The sequence below is a fragment of the Oncorhynchus nerka genome, linkage group LG7 (genome assembly GCF_034236695.1).
Source record: "Oncorhynchus nerka isolate Pitt River linkage group LG7, Oner_Uvic_2.0, whole genome shotgun sequence".
Taxonomy (NCBI): Eukaryota; Metazoa; Chordata; class Actinopteri; order Salmoniformes; family Salmonidae; genus Oncorhynchus; species Oncorhynchus nerka.
The window spans coordinates 37,498,122-37,520,201 of record NC_088402.1 but is presented as its reverse complement, the minus strand read 5'-3'; the positions used below and the strand labels follow the sequence as shown (position 1 = coordinate 37,520,201).

At 44.0% G+C, this 22,080-nt stretch overlaps 1 protein-coding gene across 5 annotated transcripts; it reads right to left on the bottom strand.

The window, feature by feature from the left end:
• Positions 1 to 4,217: 4,217 nt before the first annotated feature.
• LOC115131570 (GA-binding protein subunit beta-1-like) lies at positions 4,218 to 19,556 on the bottom strand. 5 transcript variants are annotated; one of them, XM_029663378.2, is made up of 8 exons: positions 19,402 to 19,556; positions 12,846 to 12,953; positions 12,468 to 12,635; positions 11,984 to 12,178; positions 11,448 to 11,667; positions 10,710 to 10,883; positions 8,233 to 8,351; positions 4,218 to 7,949 (listed from the first exon to the last, which is right to left on the bottom strand). In XM_029663378.2, exons 2-8 carry the CDS (start codon positions 12,951 to 12,953, stop codon positions 7,653 to 7,655), a joined length of 1,281 nt encoding a protein of 426 aa, XP_029519238.1. In that variant the 5' UTR covers positions 19,402 to 19,556; the 3' UTR covers positions 4,218 to 7,652. The 5 variants fall into 5 exon arrangements, with proteins under 5 accessions (XP_029519238.1, XP_029519240.1, XP_029519241.1 ...); XM_029663380.2 differs by having other exon boundaries at positions 10,710 to 10,880; XM_029663381.2 differs by having other exon boundaries at positions 11,514 to 11,667.
• Positions 19,557 to 22,080: the final 2,524 nt, after the last annotated feature.

Below are 22,080 nucleotides of genomic sequence, written 5' to 3'. Positions count from 1 at the left end.
TGTGCAAACAGGCAGTTAAAATAAATTAAATAAAACAAGGAGAATTTAGATGTACATATGTGAGGGATAAAAACTTGAGTGCATTGTGGGAGGCCAACATTTGGCCTCCCACAATGAATACAAAATTGTTTGACGTATTTGGCCCACTGTTGGTCCACACAGGACTGGCCGAGGCATAGCCAGCAGTGCCAAACAGTTGCTGCAAATGGCCCAGAATCGTCTGCTATCTGGGCAGGTTGAACATATGTATATATTAAATGGATACTTCAGGAATTATCTACTTCCCCAGTCAGATAACCTTGGGGATACCATCTTTATGTCTCTGTGTCCAATATGAAGGAAGTTAGAGGTAGTTTTGCGAGCCAATGCTAACTAGTGTTAACGAAATGACAAAGTCTATGGGTATCTACTAGAATACCAGCAGAATACCATAGACTTCTACTGATAGTTTATACAATTGTGAACTATGAAGCATGGTTGAGAGAATGGTAGACTAACAACAGAGACATAACTATTTGTGGAACAATCTTTAAAATTCTTAAATGTGACCTTTTGGTGCCTCTAAATCTAGGGCAATTCAGAAAGCTGATTGAGGACCTTAACTGATTGTTTTCTTTATTTTTTTATGACTGTCTGTGTTTTCTTTCTTCTTGCATTTTGTGTGTGTATTTCTGTAATTCAGTAAAAGAGACATTGTGCTCAGTATGACTCCCTGATAAATATAAAGGTTAAATCTGGCTTAAATCAACAAAGATATTTTACTTTACCCAGAGGCCAAATCTGAGGGGGCTGGTACAGAAAGCATACAGATTACATCACAATACATAGTTATATACGAACTGACTAAATCGATTTATCAATAAATTGAGGAACCCGCTCATCTGAAGGTGCTTGATGTCTTCTGTATCATACTATCACGTTTCAGGTAAGGCCCAGATGCAGACAGTGTCAAAGTAACAAAAGTAATCCAGATTGGGTGCAAACAGGAGACAAAGGGCTGTGAGACATGGGTTTAATTCTGGAAACATGAAAAGTGGGATGTACAACAGAAGACGAACAGCCGAGGGGCTAATGACCTTGGAGATGGGGAAAGGGGGAAGATTTTGCAGGATTCCAACCGGAGGGGCAGATCCCAGGTGGACAGCCATACCTTCTGCCCGAGACGATACCGGGGAGTCAGGGTCCGGTGGCTTTGGAAAACCGATCCACTACAGTCAGGATGGCGGTGTTGCAATCAGGCAAGGGAAGACCCGTAACAAAGTAGAGACCAGAACCGGTGAGGGACAGGTAGAGGTTGAAGGAGACCAGCTAGAGCTTGCCAGAGAGTCTTGTCCTTTGCACAGATCATGCATGCGGCGACGAACGCGGAGACGTCAGGAACCATGGTAGTCCACAAAAAGCTTTGTCGCTTAAAGGCCAGGGCCCACCGCCCGGGTGGCTGCGCCTGACGAACCTGCTTCCCTATACCTCAGGTGAGATATTCCAATTTCTTGTGGTCGGTCCACACAACGAACGGATGTTCTGCCCCTTCCAGCCAGTGCCTCCACTCCAACGCCATCTTCACCGTGAGAAGCTCACGATTCCCCACGTCTTTGTTCCTCTCCGTGGCATTGGGGCGGTGGGAGAAGGCGGTGCAAGGATGTAACTTGAGGTCCAGGGCAGAACGCGGGGACAGGATAGCCCAGGATAGCCCTCACTCCGACATCCGAAGTGTCGGCCTCCATCACAAACTGGTGGGACGCGTCAGGATGAACCAAGATGGGAGCTGTGGTGAAGCGGTATTTGAGATCCCGGAACGCCCGGTCAGCAGCTGGGGACTACGTGAACGGAACCTTGGAAGAGGTGAGTGCAGACGGGGAGGAAGCCAGGGTGCTGTAACCCCGGAAAAAGTGCCGATAAAATTTGCCGAATACCAGGAAGCGTTGCAGCTGCACCCTGGACGTAGGCTGGGGCCAATCCACCACCTCTCTCACCTTTCCGGGATCCATCTGTACACTCCCTGCAGCGATGATGTAATCCAGAATGGGGATGACGGAATGATGGAATTCGCACTTCTCCTCTTTTACAAAAAGCTGGTTCTCCAGGAGGCGTTGGAGAACCTGTCAGATGTGGAGAACGTGTTCTCGGGCGGAACGGGAGAAGACGAGGATGACATCAAGGTAGACGAAGACGAACCGGTTCAACATGTCGCGGAGAACATCATTAACCAGAGCCTGGAATACAGTGGGGGCATTGGTAAGACCAAATGGCATGACCAGACACTTTGTGACCGCTGGCCGTGTTGAATCCAGTCTTCCACTCGTCCCCTTCCCGTATCCGCACCAGGTGGTAGGCGTTCCGTAGGTCCAGCTTGAGAACACGGTGGCCCCCTGGAACGGCTCGAAGGCCAAGGAGATGAGGGGTACCGGTTCTTCACTGATGTCGTTGAGACCCCGGTAGTCGATGCACGGGCACATGGTTTTGACCTTCTCCACAAAGAACCCTGCTCCTGCGGGGAGATCAGTTATGATCTCATGCAACATATTTTGTGACTGGCATCAGATGATGAGTTCAAGGATATTATTTGAGAGAACGGTTCCCTTCACTTTGCCTCGTAGGCAAGCACCAAATCGTTTTTCACAGTGGTCTATGGGAAAAATAAGGTGAAGACATCTCAGATCATTTGTACACAAGTGTTTTTTTCCCAACTCTGTCAACAAGAAACACTGCACCTAAATACTGCACAGAATTGGCAGTTTTGTACACAGTACACTATCTAGAACCCAAATGGTTCTTTGGCTGTCCCCATGTAGAACTCTTTTGGTTCCAAGTGAACCCTTTTGGGATCCATATAGGACCCTTTCCACAAAGGGTTCAACATGGAACCCAAAAAGGTTCTCCCTGGAACCAAACAGGGTTCCCTCATATGGGGAGAGCCGAAGACCCCTTTTGGAACACTTTTTTCTAAGAGTGTAGGCTATCCATCTCTCATACACACTTACTTACGAACTACAAGAAAATAGATGTGAGAACACTGTGATCCAAGATTATTTACAGACATGTTCATTCACATAGTCATACATGACTTTATACATAGATTGACCTGTGGCTAGAAAAAGTTTTGATTATCTGGTGGTCACAAGAAAAAGTAGGACTTCTGGGAACCACCATAGTACAGCTGAACAGCACAACTACATTGGTATACCGCTGCATAATGTCTATGTAGATGAAGATTACTCTATTGTCCATGGTCACAGAGAAACAAGAGAAATAGAGTGAGTTCCAAAAGTATTGGGACAGTGACACATTTTTGTTTTGGCTCTGTACTCCAGCACTTTAACTGAGGTTAAAGGGCAGACTGTGAGCTTTAATTTGATAGTATTTTCATCCATATTGGGTGAAATTTAGAAATTATAGTACTATTTGTAAATAGTCGCCCCCCCTCCCCTCCCCCATTTTAGTGGACCAAAAGTATTGAGACAAATTCACTTATTTGTGTATTAAAGTAGTGAAAAGTTTAGAATTTGTTCCCATATTCCTAGCACGCAATGACTACATCAAGCTTGTGACTCTACAGACTTGTTGGATGCATTTGTTTGTTTTGGTTGTGTTTCAGATTATTTTGTGCGAAATAAAAATGAATGGTAAATAACATTGTGTCATTTTAAGAATAGATAATAAGAAGAATAGATGTTTCTGCTCGTCGAACATCTCATTCCAAAATCATGGGAATTCAAGGTGCTATTAGGAGCAACATGGAGTCACATTAAATCCCTCACATAGTCTCTTTGGGCACGATCCAAACATGTTCGAATCAATTTCAACGTAATGTGCGAATAATAGGAGAATGAGCGATGAACAAGAGGAACACAATGATTTACTCCTCTTCATTATCCACTGATGCCATTTCTGTGCTGTAGCTCCTTAGGGAGAACATTTACATGAAGCCTAAGAGCCACGGAGGGAAATAAGTCTAACTCCTTCACGAGGGATTTCTGTATTGTGAAATGTATAGATCTTGACAACTTGATTGCTGACATGAAAAACATTTTGGGACTATATCAACAATGGACTAATGAAACAAATACCAAAAGATCATTTTTGGGTGGAATTTTGCTTTAACACAGATGTGAACAGGGGGGGGTTACAGCAGCAGGCAGAAATGACCTACTACAATAGAAGCATCTATTACACAGGTTATTGTAGGGTAACCCGCATGGTGTTAGAAGAAAAAGCAGTTCTCATAAAAGAGTTTGCATTTATTTGATGCTTAAAAATAGTCCATACACTTCTCTTGAAATAACTAAACAATTATACAAAACCATCCTACATTATTCATGACACAACTTGTGGCAAGATCCTCATTCCTTATCAAGAGGAAAGTCCCTAATAGTGTTCTGTTGATTTCAAAATGGTGTCAGCTGTGATGTCTGTTATCACAAAAACACCGCTATATTGTATCCCAATAGAGATCTAGTAAGAATTCTGGATCAGGTATATTCTATTATAATATGCTTTGGTGAGATGCTTTATGATAAAAGTCAAATGATTAAACATTTTGAGGCTTCACAAGAGGTTACTTCACTGCAGTGCCATGAGCAGCAATGTAACATTGCAAATCCAAAACAGTTGGAGAACTTGGCATGCATCAAATGAGGGAAGTTGAAGGGGAATTACCCCCCCAAAATGATCAGTCCGTTGTTGATAGAAACACCAAAAAGGTCATTTGAGTGGAGTTTTCCTTTAAAATGTGGCTGGGCCTTTGAACCCAAGATCCACATCGCTTGAGCTTGTATTTTATATTATCTCGATAGAAAGTACAAATACATTCTTACATAAATGACAACTTGTCATAGCGATAAGGGAGTTAGAAAATAAGTATTTAATAAAGCTTCAATATCACTGTGGGATAATCTACAGTTGTTCCACATTCTGTATTAGTAGCAAAACAACTGGATTGAGGGAAAGAAATATAGATATATGATCCCTGTTCAAATGTCATTTCACAGACCTCAGTCCGTTAGTGTAGTGCCACCTGCTGGTCAACATATGGAACAATGCATAAAACAGAGGAAATTGTACTGAGCCACGAGTTCTCCATCTCTGAGAAGCCTGAGGTTATCCAACACACACGGTAAAGCACGTGGCAGATACCAGTTCTAACATTTTAAAGACAGTTTATCGTTTTTTAATCAAATCAATCAAAGTACACACAGTCATTCATGGCTCGGTCAAGTGGCCACAACTGTGAAAGCAGTAGCGAAACGACAGGTAAAGCTACAACAGTCAAATCATGGTAAATATGATTATTCATCAAATTGGTGCTTACTAAACATGTTCAACTATACAATCTAGCAAAGAGATGCCAAATGAAAGATGTGCTTATATTTCATATATAGGCAGTTTACATCCCATAGCATTCAGATACACTTAAAAAAATACAATTTTATATGTACATAAGAAAAAGGCTTGTGGAGAGCTTATAAAATATAACTATTAGTCATGAAGAATATTGACTTCTGAACAAAGGAAGAGACAGGTCTTTGTTTACAATAGGTGAGTGGAGAGCGCAATAGGCCAGAGGAACGGTATTCCAGCGAAACAGCAGGCCTCTTCCTCCAATAACTTCAAAAGGGGCAGTAGAGGTATTGGGGCTGGTAAGTAAAGGGGTTATCTGAGGGGGTTTCAATTTTGAAACCAAAAGTTGGTGGTGTATTTCATCCGCCCAGTTAGCCATGGTGAAAAATCAATTATACAAGATGCACGCTCCTCTCAAAAACTGAAAACTCATCTCAAAAACTTTTGGTAATGTGTGTACACGCGCACACACACTACCAAAAGTATGTGGACACCTGCTTGTCGAACAGCTCATTCCAAAATCATGGGCATTAATATGGAGTTGGGCATCATGGGCATTAATATGGACTTTGCTACAAAATTGGAAACACAGAATCATCTAGAATGTCACTGGATGCTGTAGCGTTAAGATTTCCCTTCACTGGAACTAAGGGGCCTAGCCTGTCCTAGACTATTATTCCTCCTCCACCAGATTTGACAGTTGACACTATGCAGACAGGCAGGTAGCATCCTCCTGGCATACGCCAAACCCAGACTGCCAGATCGTGAAGTATGATTCATCACTCCAGAGAACGCATTTCCACTGCTCAATGGCGGCGAGCTTTACACCACTCCAGCCAACGCTTGGCATTGCGCATGGTGATCTTAGGCTTGCTTGTGCGTGGCTGCTCGGCCATGGAAACCCATTTCACGAAGCTCCCGACAAACAGTTATTGTGCTGACGTTGCGTCCAGAGGTAGTTTGGAACTCGGTAGTGAGTGTTGCAAGAGAGGACAGGCGATTTTCACGAGCTACAGCACTTGGCAGTCCCGTTTTGTGAGCTTGTGTGGCCTACCACCTCGCGGCTAGGCCGTTGATGCGCCAAGATTTTTTCCCTTCACAATAACAGCACTTACAGTTGACCGAGACAGCTCGAGCAGGGCAGAAATTTGATGAACCGACTTGTTAAGGTGGCATCCTATGACAGTGAAACATTGAAAGCCACTGAGCTCTTCCGTAAGGCCATTCTACTGCCAATGTTTGTCTATGGAGACTGCATGTCTGTGTGCTCAATGTTATATCCTGTCAGCAACGGGTGTGGCTGAAGTAGCCGCATCCACTCATTTGAAGTGGAGTCCACATACTTTTGTTTATAGTGTATCAACATCGTTAACTTTATGAGACACCCTTATTCCTGTCCGTCTCTGGGGAGTGGGGCTACTAGTGATTAAAGCCACGGGGGCATTAAAACGACGGGAAGTTCATCTTTGTGTCAACATCAGCGGGAGGAAAGTTGTGGCTTGTGCAACAGTAAACCTACAATCACTACCGCACTATGGAAGTGGCACCGACGACAACTAGAGGACAAAGCTTAACGTGGTGCCACGAAAGGAAAAACACTGCCATTCACAACTTTGAAACAATTCATTATTACACTGTGAATGATGAGCCCAATACATGCGGAGAATGACTGTTGCCAACTACATGCGCTGTCTTTTCTCATGTAAGAGGATTATTTTGAAATAGGAAATGGGCATGCTTAAGTACCATTCCCATTGCCCATGGTGGTGGGTGGTTGGATGGAAGACTGAGGCAGAGGGAGACCTTTGAGACCTGAAGGAGTTGAACAAAACAGTGTTCTCTCCAACAGACCTGTCCTCTGGTTCTATGGATGGACGTGTCTAATAAACGTTGGATCTGCATCTTGGTCACCTTAGGACATGCTGTTGGAACCATGAAAAATGCATTTCCCCACACAACATTGACATGTCTCAGACACCATAGATATCCGAGAGCGAGCGCCCGAGGCCCCGTTTTTCCCAGGGAGCATAGACGTTCTTCAGCTAGGCAACCTTACCGAGTCACAGGCTGAGCAGGTCCCGTTCCTGCTCCTCAATCAATATATTCAGCTCCTCGCTTCGCTATTTGTAAAAAATAAAACAGAAATAAACACAGTTGAGGAAAATAAAACGGCAGAAAAAGTAAATATTGTACAAAAACAAAACATAGCAGGAAAATAATTAACAAAAGAGCTATGAAAACACAAACAGGCTGGCCTGTCGCCTGAGTCCACGTGTCCATTTCTCCTTCAGTCAGTGACATCAGTCTGTCTGACATTATGAGATGACCTCGGTGTGGGAGGGCGCCGAGTCCACCAGCGTCACCTGCTCCTCGGCCGAGTCCAGCCCCTCCGTCTTGATTATGATGTCTCCCTCCTGGAGCATCACCTCCTCCTGCACCTCCTCCTCACCCCCAACCACCTCCTCCTGCTCCGAGGTGCCGTTGGTATGGCTGTGCGACATTGCCTCCAGCTTCATGCGGTACTGCTCTGCTTCCTGCTCCTTGCACATCAGCTGCTGCCGGTACTCCTGGGCCTTCCGGTTGGCCTCCTGCAGCTGCCTCTGTAACTGCTCCTGGATAGAGGGATGGATGGATAGAGAAAAGGAGACCGAAATGTCAGACTGCAGGTCACACAGACACTTGCACCCCACTTGTGCCAACTCCACAGTATCAAAGTACCAAAATAATCTAAGGGTTTCATATAATCTATGCCAAAACATTTTCAAAGCAGATTCTAAAATCTCTAGAGCAATATTAAATAAAACTGGTTAAATAAGTTAAAATGGCAGAAGAATATCAGTTCAATGTATTGCACAAGCGAGAAAAAAATGATCTAAGAAGTGGTCCGCCCCTGACCGTGTCTCCAGACTCCATGTGGTTGGCCGAGGCCTCCAGTTTCCTCTTGCGGGAGGGCGGGGGCTGGGGTTCCTCATCAACCACCTCCTCTGTCACCTGATTGGCTGGCATCGCCAACACTGCAAATCAACAGACAACAGTTCAGAGCCTGGCTGATCATAGTCGCAAAAGTGACTATAGGTCACTTGTTAAAATAGTGCATTCGGAAAGTATTCAGACCCCTAGACCTTTCCCACATTTTGTTACATTACAGCCTTATTCTAAAATGTATGCAATCATTTCCCCCCCACAATACCCCATAATGACAAAAATAGGTTTTTACAAATGTATTTATAAAAATAAAAAATAAAAACACATTTACACAAGTATTCAGACCCTTTACTCAGTACTTTGTTGAAGCATCTCAGGCAGCGATTACAGCCTGCAGTCTTCTTGGGTATGACACTACAAGCTTGGCACACCTGAATTTGGGGTCTCTCTCCCGCTCTATGCAGATCCTCTCAAGCGCTGTCAGGTTGGATTGGGAGTGTTGCTGCACAGCAATTTTCAGGTCTCTCCAGAGATGTTCAAATCGGGTTCAAGTCCGAGCTCTGGCTGGGCCACTCAAGGACATTCAGAGACTTGTCCCGAAGCCACTCTTGCGTTGTCTTGGCTGTGTGCTTAGGGTCGTTATCCTGTTGGAATGGGAACCTTCGCCCCAGTCTGAGGGTCCTGAGCGCTCTGGAGCAGGTTTTCTCTGTACTTTGCTCCGTTCATCTTTCCCCTCGATCCTGACTAGTCTCCCAGTCCGTCGCTGAAAAACACCCCCACAGCATGATGCTGCCACCACCATGCTTCATCATTCAGGCCAAATAGTTTGATCTTGGTTTCAACAGACCAGATAATCTTTATTTTTTTTTTTAAATGGTCTGAGAGTCCTTTAGGTGCCTTTTGGCAAACTCCAAGCGGGCTGTCATGTGCCTTTTACTGAGGAGTGGCTTCCGTCTGACCACTCTACCATAAAGACTTGATTGGTGGGGTCCTGCAGAGATGGTTGTCCTTCTGGAAGGAACTCTTGAGTTCTGTCAGAGTGATCATCGGGTTCTTGGTTACTTGCCTGACCAAGGCCCGCCCGCCCCCCCGATTGCTCAGTTTGGCCGGGTGGCCAGCTCTAGGAAGAGTCTTGGCGGTTCCAAACTTCTTCCATTTAAGAATGATGGAGGCCACTGTTTTGGTACCCTTCCCCAGATCTGTGCCTCGACACAATCCTGTCTCGGGGCTCTACAGACAATTCCTTCAACCGCATGGCTTGGTTTTTACTCTGACATGCACTGTCAACTGTGGGACCTTGTGTCAACTGTCACTGTCAACTGTGGGCACAAGTGTGTGCCTTCCCAAATTATGTTCAATCAATTGAATTTAGCACAGGTGGACTCCAATCAAGTTGTAGAAACATCTCAAGGATGATCAATGGAAACAAGATGCACCTGAACTCAATTTCAAGTCTCATAGCAAAGGGTCTGCTTACTTGTGTAAATAATTTATTTATACATTTTCAAAAAAATCTAAAAACCTTTCCTTGCTTTGTCATTATGGGGTTTTGTGTGTAGATTGAATAAATAAATAATTTTCCTCATCAATTTTAGAATAAGGCTGTAATGTAAAAAAATGTGGAAAAGGGGAAGGGGTCTGAATACTTTCCGATTGCACTGTACATTAATGATGAAGTAGAACACACAGTTCTACAAAGGAACTTGCACAAAACAATCTGCCAGAAAGCTAAAAAATGTTGTCTACAAATTCAAGATTCACATTGTAACAACAATAAGGTTTCTTGTGGGTTAAGTGGCCATTCCAACATATTGCTAAACTTACTACTTTAATATTGCGTTCATAACCAAGTGAGAAGGGGGTAAATACCAGTTCAGAAATCATAAATACCAGTTGGATGCATTCACGTTCTTTGAACTCGTTGAGAAACACAGATTGGCTAATGGCCAATAAGCTACGTCAACCATACTAATACATTGCTTTTTATAAATAATGTTTTGTTGTATTTAACAGCCGAAAATTCTGTTATCGAGGTAATTTCCTTAGTAGGTGACCTCAGAGGTCAGCATATGGGAGAGGTTGGAGCTCAGGGATGATGGATGAGTTTCCCACTAGTAATAGTAGTACCAGTTAGAGGGGAGATAGTGGATTTTTCCCTGTCATATGCGGTAAATACCACCTGCCCACTTGGTTATGAACACAGCATTAGAACACCAAGTGCAGGTTTCCTAGACTCAGAGAAAGCCTACCCTTAGACTAAAAAGTAAAAAGATTAAATGTAAATGTAAAAAGAGCTTTCAATTGAGATTCTCCACTGAGTGTGCTTTTTAGTCCAGGAGTAGGATCTGGGAAACTGTTCCCAAATGGATAGGGGCTATGGGAAGTGGCTACAGGCTGAAATGGAACAGGGTCACTGTTAAGTGACTAAAAGGGAGACGTTCGCTTACTCTGTTGTCCGTGCTGCATGGTGACAAAGAATGGCTGACCAAGCCCTCCAGTCTGCAGGTTGCCGTGTTGGTCGGTCACTATGGTGATAACCCTTTGACCTTGCTCGTTCACCATGTGCTGGATGCTGCCAGGGTCCAAAGAATTGGCTGCTATGGCTTCCTCAGATTCAACTGCTGTCAGACAAGGGGTCAAAGCGGGAGAGAGAGGAGGGAAAAGTTCAAGTTAACTGTCGACTGCAGCTCTTGTCCTAGGAAATAGTTCATAAGCCTATATACACTGTAGTTTGTGGCAGTCAACATGTCGACTCAATATTCTCATTTAAATAAGCATTACATACAGTAACATGCTAAAGCTCAAAGGAATTCAAGCTGTGAGAAAGTATTTACATCTGAACGCTGAGAATGAATTTTTATTTTCTGCATGACCTTTTACTCCCACATATCGCATATTGTGGTGGTAGCTACCCGTTTGTGTGGGTCCAACACAGCATCAGCAGACTATCATCTTATAAGATCAGAGTGATAAAGGCCAGGCACTAGATTAGAGAAAACAAAGGAGCTTGGGGCATATTGCTCTGAGGCAGGGGGATCCTTGAACTCTTATGCAGCTATTAACTGGAGACACAGTTTCCATAACATAAAAGCAGTAAGATGGACACGTTTCAGCCACAAAACCTTTTGTCTTCTGACAATAGTATGAACCCTAGCCTAGTCTGTGTGTATAAACCCAGTAGCTACCAGAGTTGGACTTGGCAGCGTTGTTGAGGAGGTCGGCCAGGTTGACCACGCCCCCCTGGAGCCTACCAGAGTTGGCCTTGGCAGCGTTGTTGAGGAGGTCCGCCAGGTTGACCACGCCACCCTGGAGCCCTGGGATGCCCTGGATGATAAACTGAGGCTGGGCCGAGCTCCCCGTCATGCCAGCCTCTGCGTTCATGTTCACCTGGTTCTGCATTCCTTCCTATAGATAGACACATCGTCAACACTATCAGAGCATACATACAACACCGCCACAGACAGGGGAGACCGTCAAGATAGAAATCATAAGAGTTCCCACAAACAAAAGAGAGGAAGTTGTGCATTGAAATAAGTAGTAACGCAAAAACGTCTATCTGGATAATTATGTAAATGCATTGTAATCCTAAAGGAGCATACTGTCAAAGAAGTTCAAAATAATTTATTTTTGAGTGCAAGTCATTTGGTACATTATTTTTGGAGTCCATAATAATATTGCATGGACCTTTCAATTAGACTCCACATGCAACTTAAGGTCTCACCTGTAGTAGGAGCATAAGGTCTGCATTCTGGATGTCTCCTGCGATGTCGAACGGCGTCTTATCGAATTTACTGAGAGCGTGAACATCTGCGCCATGTTTGACGAGCGTCTCCGCAACCCTTTGGTGGCCGTTCTGGGCGGCCCAGTGGAGAGCAGTCATCTTCAGCATGTCTTTGGCATTAATGTCTGCTCCACTCTGTAGAGGGTGACCCAGGAGAAATAAGGAGAGGGGAAGGCACCTGCCAGATTTGGACGTTTTTCTGCAGTATATTTTCCCTGATCTGCTTTCTTCACACATGTATCCACGTTTTCTAGTGTACTTAGATGGAAGACATTTTGGTCAGAGAAAGACTAGGTCTGCATCGGAAATTGGCATCTGGTCAAAAGCAGTGCACTATATTAGGAATAGGGTGCCAGGTCAGACCCAACCTAGATATCAGGCCTAAACACAGAATAAACAGCTAAAACCTTAGAGACGCGTGTACCCTGACTAATAGATCCACGATGACGGTGTGGCCCTCTGAAGCGGCCATATGCAGAGGGGTCCTGTCCACTTTGGTTCGGGCGTCCCTGCTGACACCTGCTCTGAGCAGCACCTCGGCGGTGGAATAGTGTCCGTGTTGGGCGGCCAGGTGCAACGGAGATGTGCCCAGCTGCTCAGAGTGACAAAGAATAAGAGGGACAAAGAGTCAAAAGACCATATAGGTGAATTGGACTGGCACTTTTTTACTTATGAACTTGCATATCTTGTTTTGCATTTAGATCACACAAACCAGCCAAAACTCTGGGGTGGGTAAAAGTAGTTAAACTGAAGCAGATAATACAAATTGCCCGGATAGAGAAGTTAAGAGAGGAATCATTACCCAGTCTGTGGTGAAGGGAGCCCCGTTGGCCATGAGTGTCCTGACTTCATCGTCCTGGCCTTTCCGTGCAGCCTCAAGTAGCCGCTTCCCCAAATCCACCAGCGACATCTGAGACAACACAATTACAAAGGTTGCAGTATGTGTCCCCATGTGATTGTACACGTATACAACTGTTGCAGTATATTTTCCCTGATCTGGATTTGAACTGTCCCCTTTTCTTTTTATGCGAGATGGTCCGGCACCATCCTCAGACAACTGATTTCAATTTTGGTCCAATTCTCATTTCTGGAAAGGCTTAAAATAAAGTTTAAATCCAGGCCATGTGACATGATTAACCAAAACACAGGGCCCTACTTGATAAAGTATTGTAACGACCCTGGGTTTATAAGCGCGAAAATCGACTCTGCCGCTTGAGCATGCTTTTGCGGCACAGTCGATAGCGCGCAGGACCTCAGGCTCAAAGGTCGAGGGTTCGAGACCTGCTCCCTGCTGTTTCGTTACAGTATGTACTTTTATGTCTGCTTTTGAAACTCAATGATGGGTTAGGGTTCTCTAGCTTAATCAAATAAGAGGACTCTGCCCTAGCAGATATTTACAAATGAACAGCTAGATGTGTTTAAATCATACTTCAGATCTTACATACATAAAGTTAAGTTATTAGTTATGTTAGATACATTTTTTTTAACAACAGCAGTCATCATGGAAGTATTCTAGTAGTAATGGAACTTACAACTTTCACTCCTCACATAATGCTGTTACCGTTTATCCTGCTGCCTAGTCACTTTACCCCTACCTATAGGCAGACACACAAAAGTATGTGGACACCCCTTCAAATTAGTGGATATTGCCCTTTCAGCCCGTTGCTGACAGGTAGGGCTGCACGATATATATAGTGTAACGATAGAAAAACGTCTATCATTTATTTCATTGTGTTGCAAATCACTCTTTACGGCAATAGTTTTTATCAATTGGATGACACTTCGCGTGGAAATTTGCAACACAAACAAACATGGAAGAGAGTGAACGTGACACATAGCACAGAGACCATGCCTAAGAGGGGCTACTTCGGTCGCATGGACATGGTTTGGGTATGAAAAGTCTGACACGGACCAGAAAACCGTCCTCTGCAAAATATGCCGCAGGCCGGTCCAGACAACAGGCTCAAAACACCACTAACCTCTTTTACCACCTATGTAAGAATCATGTGAAACACTACGGAGAGAGTCTACAGATGAGACCCAAAAAAGTAGTCGAGTGCTCAAAACAAACCCCTGACTCCGATGTTGCAAGAGGCTTTTGCTCACTGCACACCATATGGCAAAGAATCACGAAGATAGGAGATAACAGCTGGCGTTACAACTTACATCTATCTGCAAAGATATAGTCCCAATTTACACGGTCGAGAAACAGGGGTTTTATGAGTTGGTACTAACACTCGACCCAAAGTACCAAATGCAAATTGATATGTGACTTGTTTTAATGCCAAAATAACATGCAAAACAGGCAAGCCCCCAAAAATAGATTTTAGGCCTATATTTGATTGAAACTATAATTGAAGTGTTTTCCGTTTACCTTTTTAGATTTGATACATACATTTGATATTTTGTTACATGCTTAATAAAAAGTGTACAAAGGTTTAAATAAAATGAGAAATAATCAAATATGATTAAGTACCTTTTTGTTGAGTAGAATTCAAAATGTAATAAGAAATAGGCCTTTACATGTCATTTTATATAAACTATTTATTCATTGAATTTACAGAAAATGTGCTATAATCGTGATATGCGTTGTAATCGGGATATGAAATTACCTATATGGGGATATGAGATTTTGGCCATATCACCCAGCCCTACTGACAGGTGTATAAATTCAAGCACACCTCCATGCAATTTCCATAGACAACATTGGCAGTAGAATGGCCTTACTGAAGAGCTCAGTGACTTTCAATGTGGTACTGTCATAGGATGCCACCTTTCCAACAAGTCAGTTTGTTAAATTCCTGCCCTGCTAGAGCTTCCCTGGTCAACTGTAAATGCTGTTATTGTGAAGTGGAAACATCTAGGAGCAACAACAGCTCAGCTGCAAAGTGGTAGGCCACACAAGCTTACAGAGTGCTGTAGTGCGTAGAAATAGTCTGTCCTCAGTTGCAACGTTCAAAACCAAGTTGCAAACCAAGTTGCAAACTACCTCTCATGAAGCTCCAGACGAACAGTTGCTTCCAAATGGGTTTCCGTGGCCGAGCACAAGCCTAAGGACACCATGCACAATGCCAAACATCGGCTGGAGTGGTGTAAAGCTCGCCGCCATTGGACTCTGAACGTGTTTTCTGGAGTGATTAATCACGCTTCACCATCTGGCAGTCCGAAGTACAAATTTGGGTTTGGCGGATGCCAGGAGAACTCTACCTGCCCCAATGCGTAGTGCCAACTGTAAAGTTTGGTGGATCAGGAATAATGGTCTGGGGCTGTTTTTCATGGTTCGGCTCAGCCCCTCAATGCTATAGCATACAATGGCATTCTAGACGATTCTGTGCATCCAACTTTGTGGTAACAGTTTGGGTAAGGCCCCTTCCTGTTTCAGCATGACACTGCCCCAGTGCACAAAGGGGGATCCATACAGAAATGGTACATCGAGATTGGTGTGGAAGAACTCGACTGGCCTGCACAGAGCCCTGACCTCAACCCCATTGAACACCTTTGGGCTAAATTGGAACAATGCGAGCCAGTCCTAATCACCCAACATCAGTGTCTGACCTCACTAATGCTTGTGGCTGAATGGAAGCAAGTTCCTGCAACAATGTTCCAACATCTGGTGGAAAGCCTTCCCAGAAGAGTGGAGGCTGGTATAGCAGCAAAGGGTGGACCAAGTCCATATTAATGCCCATGATTTTGGAATGAGATATTCGACATACTTTTGGTCATGTAGCGTTAATTTATCAACTGGGTGGTGTGAGCCCTGAATGGATTACAGGCAACAGTCGCACTGAGCTAAAGGGTAGAGCTGCCGCTTTCAAGGTGCGGGACTCTAACCTGGAAGCTTATAAGAAATCATGCTATGCCCCCCGACGAACCATCAAACAGGCAAAGCGTCAATACAGGGCCAAGATTGAATCGTATTACACCGGCTCCGACACCAGGCGGGGCTTGCAAACTATTACAAACTACAAAGGGAAGCACAGCTGCGAGCTTCCCAGTGACACGGGCCTACCAGACGAGCTAAATCCCTCCTATGCTCACTTCAAGGCAAGCAACACTGAGGCATGCATGAGAGCATTGGCTGTTCTGGACGACTGTGATCACGCTCTCCATAGCCAACGTGAGTAAGACCTTTAAACAGGTCAACATTCACAAGCCTGTGAGGCCAGACGGATTACAGGAACGTGTGCTCTGGGCATGTGCTGACCAACTGGCATGTGTCTTCACAGACATTTTCAACATGTCCCTGATTGAGTCTGTAAAACCAACATGTTTCAAGCAGACCACCAGTCTCTGTGCCCATGAACACTAAGGCAACCTGCCTAAATGACTAGACCCGTAGCACTCACGTCCATAGCCATGAAGTGCTTTGAAGGGCTCACAACACCATTATCCCAGAAACCCTAGACCCACTCCAATTTGCATACCGCCCAAACAGATCCACAGATGATGCAATCTCTATTGTACTCCACACTGCCCTTTCCCACCTGGACAAAAGGAACACCTATGTGAGAATGCTATTCATTGACTACAGCTCAGCGTTCAACACCATAGTACCCTCAAAGCTCATCACTAAGCTAAGGATCCTGGGACTAAACACCTCCCTCTGCAACTGGATCCTGGACTTCCTGAGAGGCTGCCCCTAGGTGGTGAGGTGAGGGTAGGTAGCAACACATCTGCCACGCTGATCCTCAATACTGGAGCCACTCAGGGGTGCGTGCTCAGTCTCCTCCTGTACTCCCTGTTCACCCACGACTGCATGGCCAGGCACGACTCAAACATCATTAGGTTTGCAGACGACAACAGTGGTAGGCCTGATCACCGACAACGCAGAGAGAGCCTATAGGGAGGAGGTCAGAGACCTGGCGGTGCCAGAATAACAGCCTGTCCCTCAACGTAACCAAGACTAAGGAGATGATTGTGGACTACAGGAAAAGGAGGTCCGAGCACGCCCCCATTCTCATCAACAGGGCAGTAGTGGAGCAGGTTGAGAGCGTCAAGTTCCTTGGTGTCCACATTCCCAACAAACTAGAACACACATCAAGACAGTCGTGAAGAGGGCACGACAAAGCCAATTCTACCTCAGGAAACTAAAGATTTGGCATGGGTCCTCAGATCCTCAAAAGGTTCTACAGCTGTAACATCGAGAGCATCACTGCCTGGTACGGCAATCGCTCGGCCTCCGACCGCAAGGCACTACAGAGGGTAGTGCATACGGCTTAGTACATCACTGGGGATAAGCTGCCTGCCATCCAGGACCCCTACACCAGGCGGCGTCAGACGAAGGCCCTAAAAATGGTCAAAGACCCCAACCCCCCCGCCATAGACTGTTCGGTACCGCTTGCCAAGTGGTAGTAAACAGGAGTGCCAAGTCTAGGGCAAAAAGGCTTCTCAACAGTTTTTACCCTCAAGCCATAAGACTCCTGAAAAGGTAATCAAATGGCTACCCAGAGTATTTGCATTGTGTGCTCCCCCGCCAACCCCTATTTTACGCTGCTGCTGCTACTCTGTTTATCATATATGCATAGTCACTTTAACTATACATTCATGTACATACTACCTCAATTGGCCCGACCAACCAGTACCCCCACACATTGGCTAACTGTGCTATCGGCATTGTGTCCCGCCACCCAACCTCTCTTTTTACGCTACTGCTACTCTCCGTTTATCATATATGCATTGTCACTTTAACCATATCTACATGTACATATTACATTCAATCAGCCCGACTAACCGGTATATGTATATAACCTCGCTACTGTTTTTTTCCCCACTTTTTTTTTACTGTTGTTTTTGTTTCTTTACTTACCTATTGTTCACCTAATACCTTTTTGCACTGTTGGTTAGAGCCTGTAAGTAAGCATTTCACTGTAAGGTCTACACCTGTTGTATTCGGTACACTTGACAAATGCCTGGCTCAGGTATAAGAAAAGCCATATACCACACCCCCTTGTGTATTATTGCTTAAATCTACATCAATTACCTCGTACCCCTGCACATGGACTCAATATGCATTTCTCTCTCTGCATTGTTCCTTACGAAGTAGGTGACAAATACAAAATGTGATTTGATTTTCAATTTGGCGTTTAATTGTAAGAAATCAATAGTGAAAGACGCCCTTTCGTTCTGTGGAATGCATGTGTGACACTACTCCGGAGACAACACAGGTTTGTTTATATTACTGCTGCATAGACTCGTGCAATACAGGCGAATGAGTAGCCATTCCCGATACATGCTTATCAGACGTTCCATTTGAGCATGACACAATGAATGTTGTAAAAATACGGAAGTCAGTTATGCTACATATAACATACATCACTCAAAATCCTTTATCATTCATTGCTGACATAAGTGAAGGTAGTTATCCGTAACGTCCAAAGGGTAATAGGCTAACTCTACATTTGAAAAACGTTATGATCTGTGGCATGGGCAAACAATGACCCAGCACAAAGTAATGTTCGTAAAATGTGAATAGCAGATGTGCATTTTTTTTTTGTCGTTACATAGTAGATCGCTGATTGGTTATAGGTGACTAATTATTGCTACAACCATGAAAGCCCACTAACATGAGGCTCTCTTCATTGCAAAAGCGTGATGATGATGATGCCATCATTGATGGAGAAGACGAGTAGCCATCTTATGCGCCTCCGTGGTGAAAACGAACAAGAGGCGGCCATGGGTCACATTATCCGTTAATTCTTTCACTCACATTATTTAACAACCACCAACAAAGACATTTAAATACATGACAGGAAACACTGATATTAAGTTGTTGTTTTTCCGGGGGAAGTCAGTAGAGAAATTCCTATTTTACACGAAGAGAAAAAAACTACTTCCACATCCGGTTAACGGCATTCTTTCGCGTATGCCTCAAATGGTTTCGCGCAATTTCAAATTTGAACGTTCGATTTATTTAGAATTGCTTGTTTGTCAAAGACGTGACACGCAATTACCTTTATGTACGAGTATTTCTACCACCTATGAGCCTGATGGCGCCAGGTTTGTTATCTAACCAACCATGTAGCTAGCTAGCTAAAGTTAGCAAGTAATAACTACACCTACATTGGCTACAGTAACGTTAGGTAGCAACCTTAACCATACTTTAAAAAGTATGAACATGCACTTTTAAGAAATGAGAAAGTTCTACAAACTTTTGTGCGCGTGGTGGATGGATTTTCGCACAATGTGCTAACTTCGAAACTACCACGTTGCGGAGTTACTCGGTCTCGTTGCCAGTCAGATTTAAGATGTGCTCCACATAGTTAGCTAATGCCTAGCTAACTTTAATAACAGCAAACGTTAACTAGCTAGCTGCAGGCGGAATCCCGAATGGAAGCAAGCTAAGGTTGTGTAGTTCTTACCTCGATAAGGCTTCAAATGAATGCTCTTAGGCTGCGGACATCAGTTCGAATACCAAATTATTTTCTCAATTTAGTGAATGAAAATAAATATTATTTTTGTATTTGAACGGATACAAAGATGGCGGCTACTCGACACCGGAGGTGAAAACCGAGCCTTTTGAACCCTCTTGTGGGCGGGCGCATGACTTGGAAAAGTAGCAAGGCCAGATGCGAGATCAGCCTTTCCTCCTTCAATGCCCACTTTAACGCTTTACGGTAAAAATACGAAACTGAACTAAATATCAGAGCACATGATGAGACCTGCTCCCCTTGCCCAAGCTTTAATATATACTGAAAAAATATATATATAAACGCAATAATTAACGATTTTACTGAGATACAGTTCAAGGAAATCAATCAATTGAAATAGTTTAATTACACCATCATCTATGGATTTCGCATGACTGGGGTCAAGGCCCACCCACTGGGGAGCCAAATCAAAATCAAATCTAATTTTATTTGTCACATACACATGGTTAGCAGATGTTAATGTGAGTGTAGCGAAATGCTTGTGCTTCTAGTTCTGACAATGCAGTAATAACCAACGAGTAATCTAACTAACAATTCCAAAACTACTACCTTATACACACAAGTGTAAAGGGATAAAGAATATGTACATAAATATATATGAATGAGTGATGTTACAGAGCGGCATAGGCAAGATGCAGTAGATGGTATCGAGTACAGTATATACATATGAGATGAGTATGTAAACAAAGTGGCATAGTGCAAAGTGGCTAGTGATACATGTATTACATAAAGATGCAGTAGATGATATAGAGTACAGTATATACGTAGACATATGAGATGAATAATGTAGGGTATGTAAACATTATATTAAGTAGCATTTTTTAAAGTGGCTAGTGATATATTTTACATCAATTCCCATTATTAAAGTGGCTGGAGTTGAGTCAGTGTGTTGGCAGCAGCCACTCAATGTTAGTGGTGGCTGTTTAACAGTCTGATGGCCTTGAGATAGAAGCTGTTTTTCAGTCTCTCGGTCCCAGCTTTGATGCACCTGTACTGACCTCGCCTTCTGGATGATAGCGGGGTGAACAGGCAGTGGCTCGGGTGGTTGTTGTCCTTGATGATCTTCATGGCCTTCCTGTGACATCGGGTGGTGTAGGTGTTCTGGAAGGCAGGTAGTTTGCCCCCAGTGATGCGTTGTGCAGACCTCACTACCCTCTGGAGAGCCTTACGGTTGTGGGCGGAGCAGTTGCCGTACCAGGCGGTGATACAGCCCTCTCGATTGTGCATCTGTAGAAGTTTGTGAGTGCTTTTGGTGACAAGCCAAATTTCTTCAGCCTCCTGAGCCAGGCACAGACAATCAGAATTAGTTTTCCCCCACAAAATAGGCTTTATTACAGACAGAAACACTTGTCAGTTTCATCAGCTGTCCGGGTAGAAGGTCTCAGACAATCCTGCAGGTGAAGAAGTCGGATGTGGAGGTCCTGGGCTGGCGTTGTTACATGTGGTCTGCGGTTGTGAGGCCGGTTGGTCGTACTGCCCAATTCTCGAAAATGAGGTTGGAGGTGGCTTATGGTAGAGAAATGAACATTATCTGGCAACAGCTCTGGTGGACATTTCTGTAGTCAGCATGCCAATTGCATGCTCCCTCAACTTCAACTCATCTGAGGTGTTGTTTGAATCAGCTTCTTGATATGCCACACGTCAGGTAGATGGATTATCTTGGCAAATGATAAATGCTCACTAACAGTGATGTAAACAAATGTGTGTACAAAATTGGAGAGAAATAAGCTTTTTGTGCCTCTGGAACATTTCTGGAATATTTTATTTCAGTTCATGAAACATAGGACCAACACATTACATGTTGTGTTTTATATTTTGTATATATATATATACACACACACACTACCGGTTAAAAGTTTGTACACACCTACTCATTCAAGGGTTTTTATTTATTTCACTGTTTTCTACGTTGTATAATAATAGTGAGGACATCAAAACTATGAAATAACACATGGGATCATGTAGTAACCAAAAAAGTGTTAAACAAATCAAAATATATTTGTTATTTTAGATTCTTCAAAGTAGGCACCCTTTGCCCTGACAGCTTTGCACACCCTTGGCATTCTCTCAACCAGCTTCACGGGGAATGCTTTTCAAACAGTCTTGAAGGAGTTCTCACAAATGATAATGCCACAAAGCGCAAATCAGATGGGATGGCTTATCGCTGCAGAATGCTGTGGTAGCCATATTGGTTAAGTGTGTCTTGAATTCTAAATAAATCACTGACAGTGTCACCAGCAAAGCACCCCCACACCTCCTCCATGCTTCACGGTGGGAACCACACATGCGGAGAACATCCGTTCACCTACTCTGCGTCTCACAAAGACACGACGATTGGAACTAAACAACCCAAATTTGGACTCCTCAGACCAAAGGACAGATTTCCAACGGTCTAATGTCCATTGTTTGTCTTTCTTGGCCCAAGCATGTCTCTTCTTATTGGTGTCCTTTAGTAGTTTCTTTGCAGCAATTTGACCACGAAGGCCTGATTCACGCAGTCTCCTTTGAACAGTTGATGTTGAGATTTGTCTGTCACTTGAACTCTGTGAAGCGTTTATTTGGGATGCAATCTAAGGTGCAGTTAGCTCAAATGAACTTATCCTCTGCAGC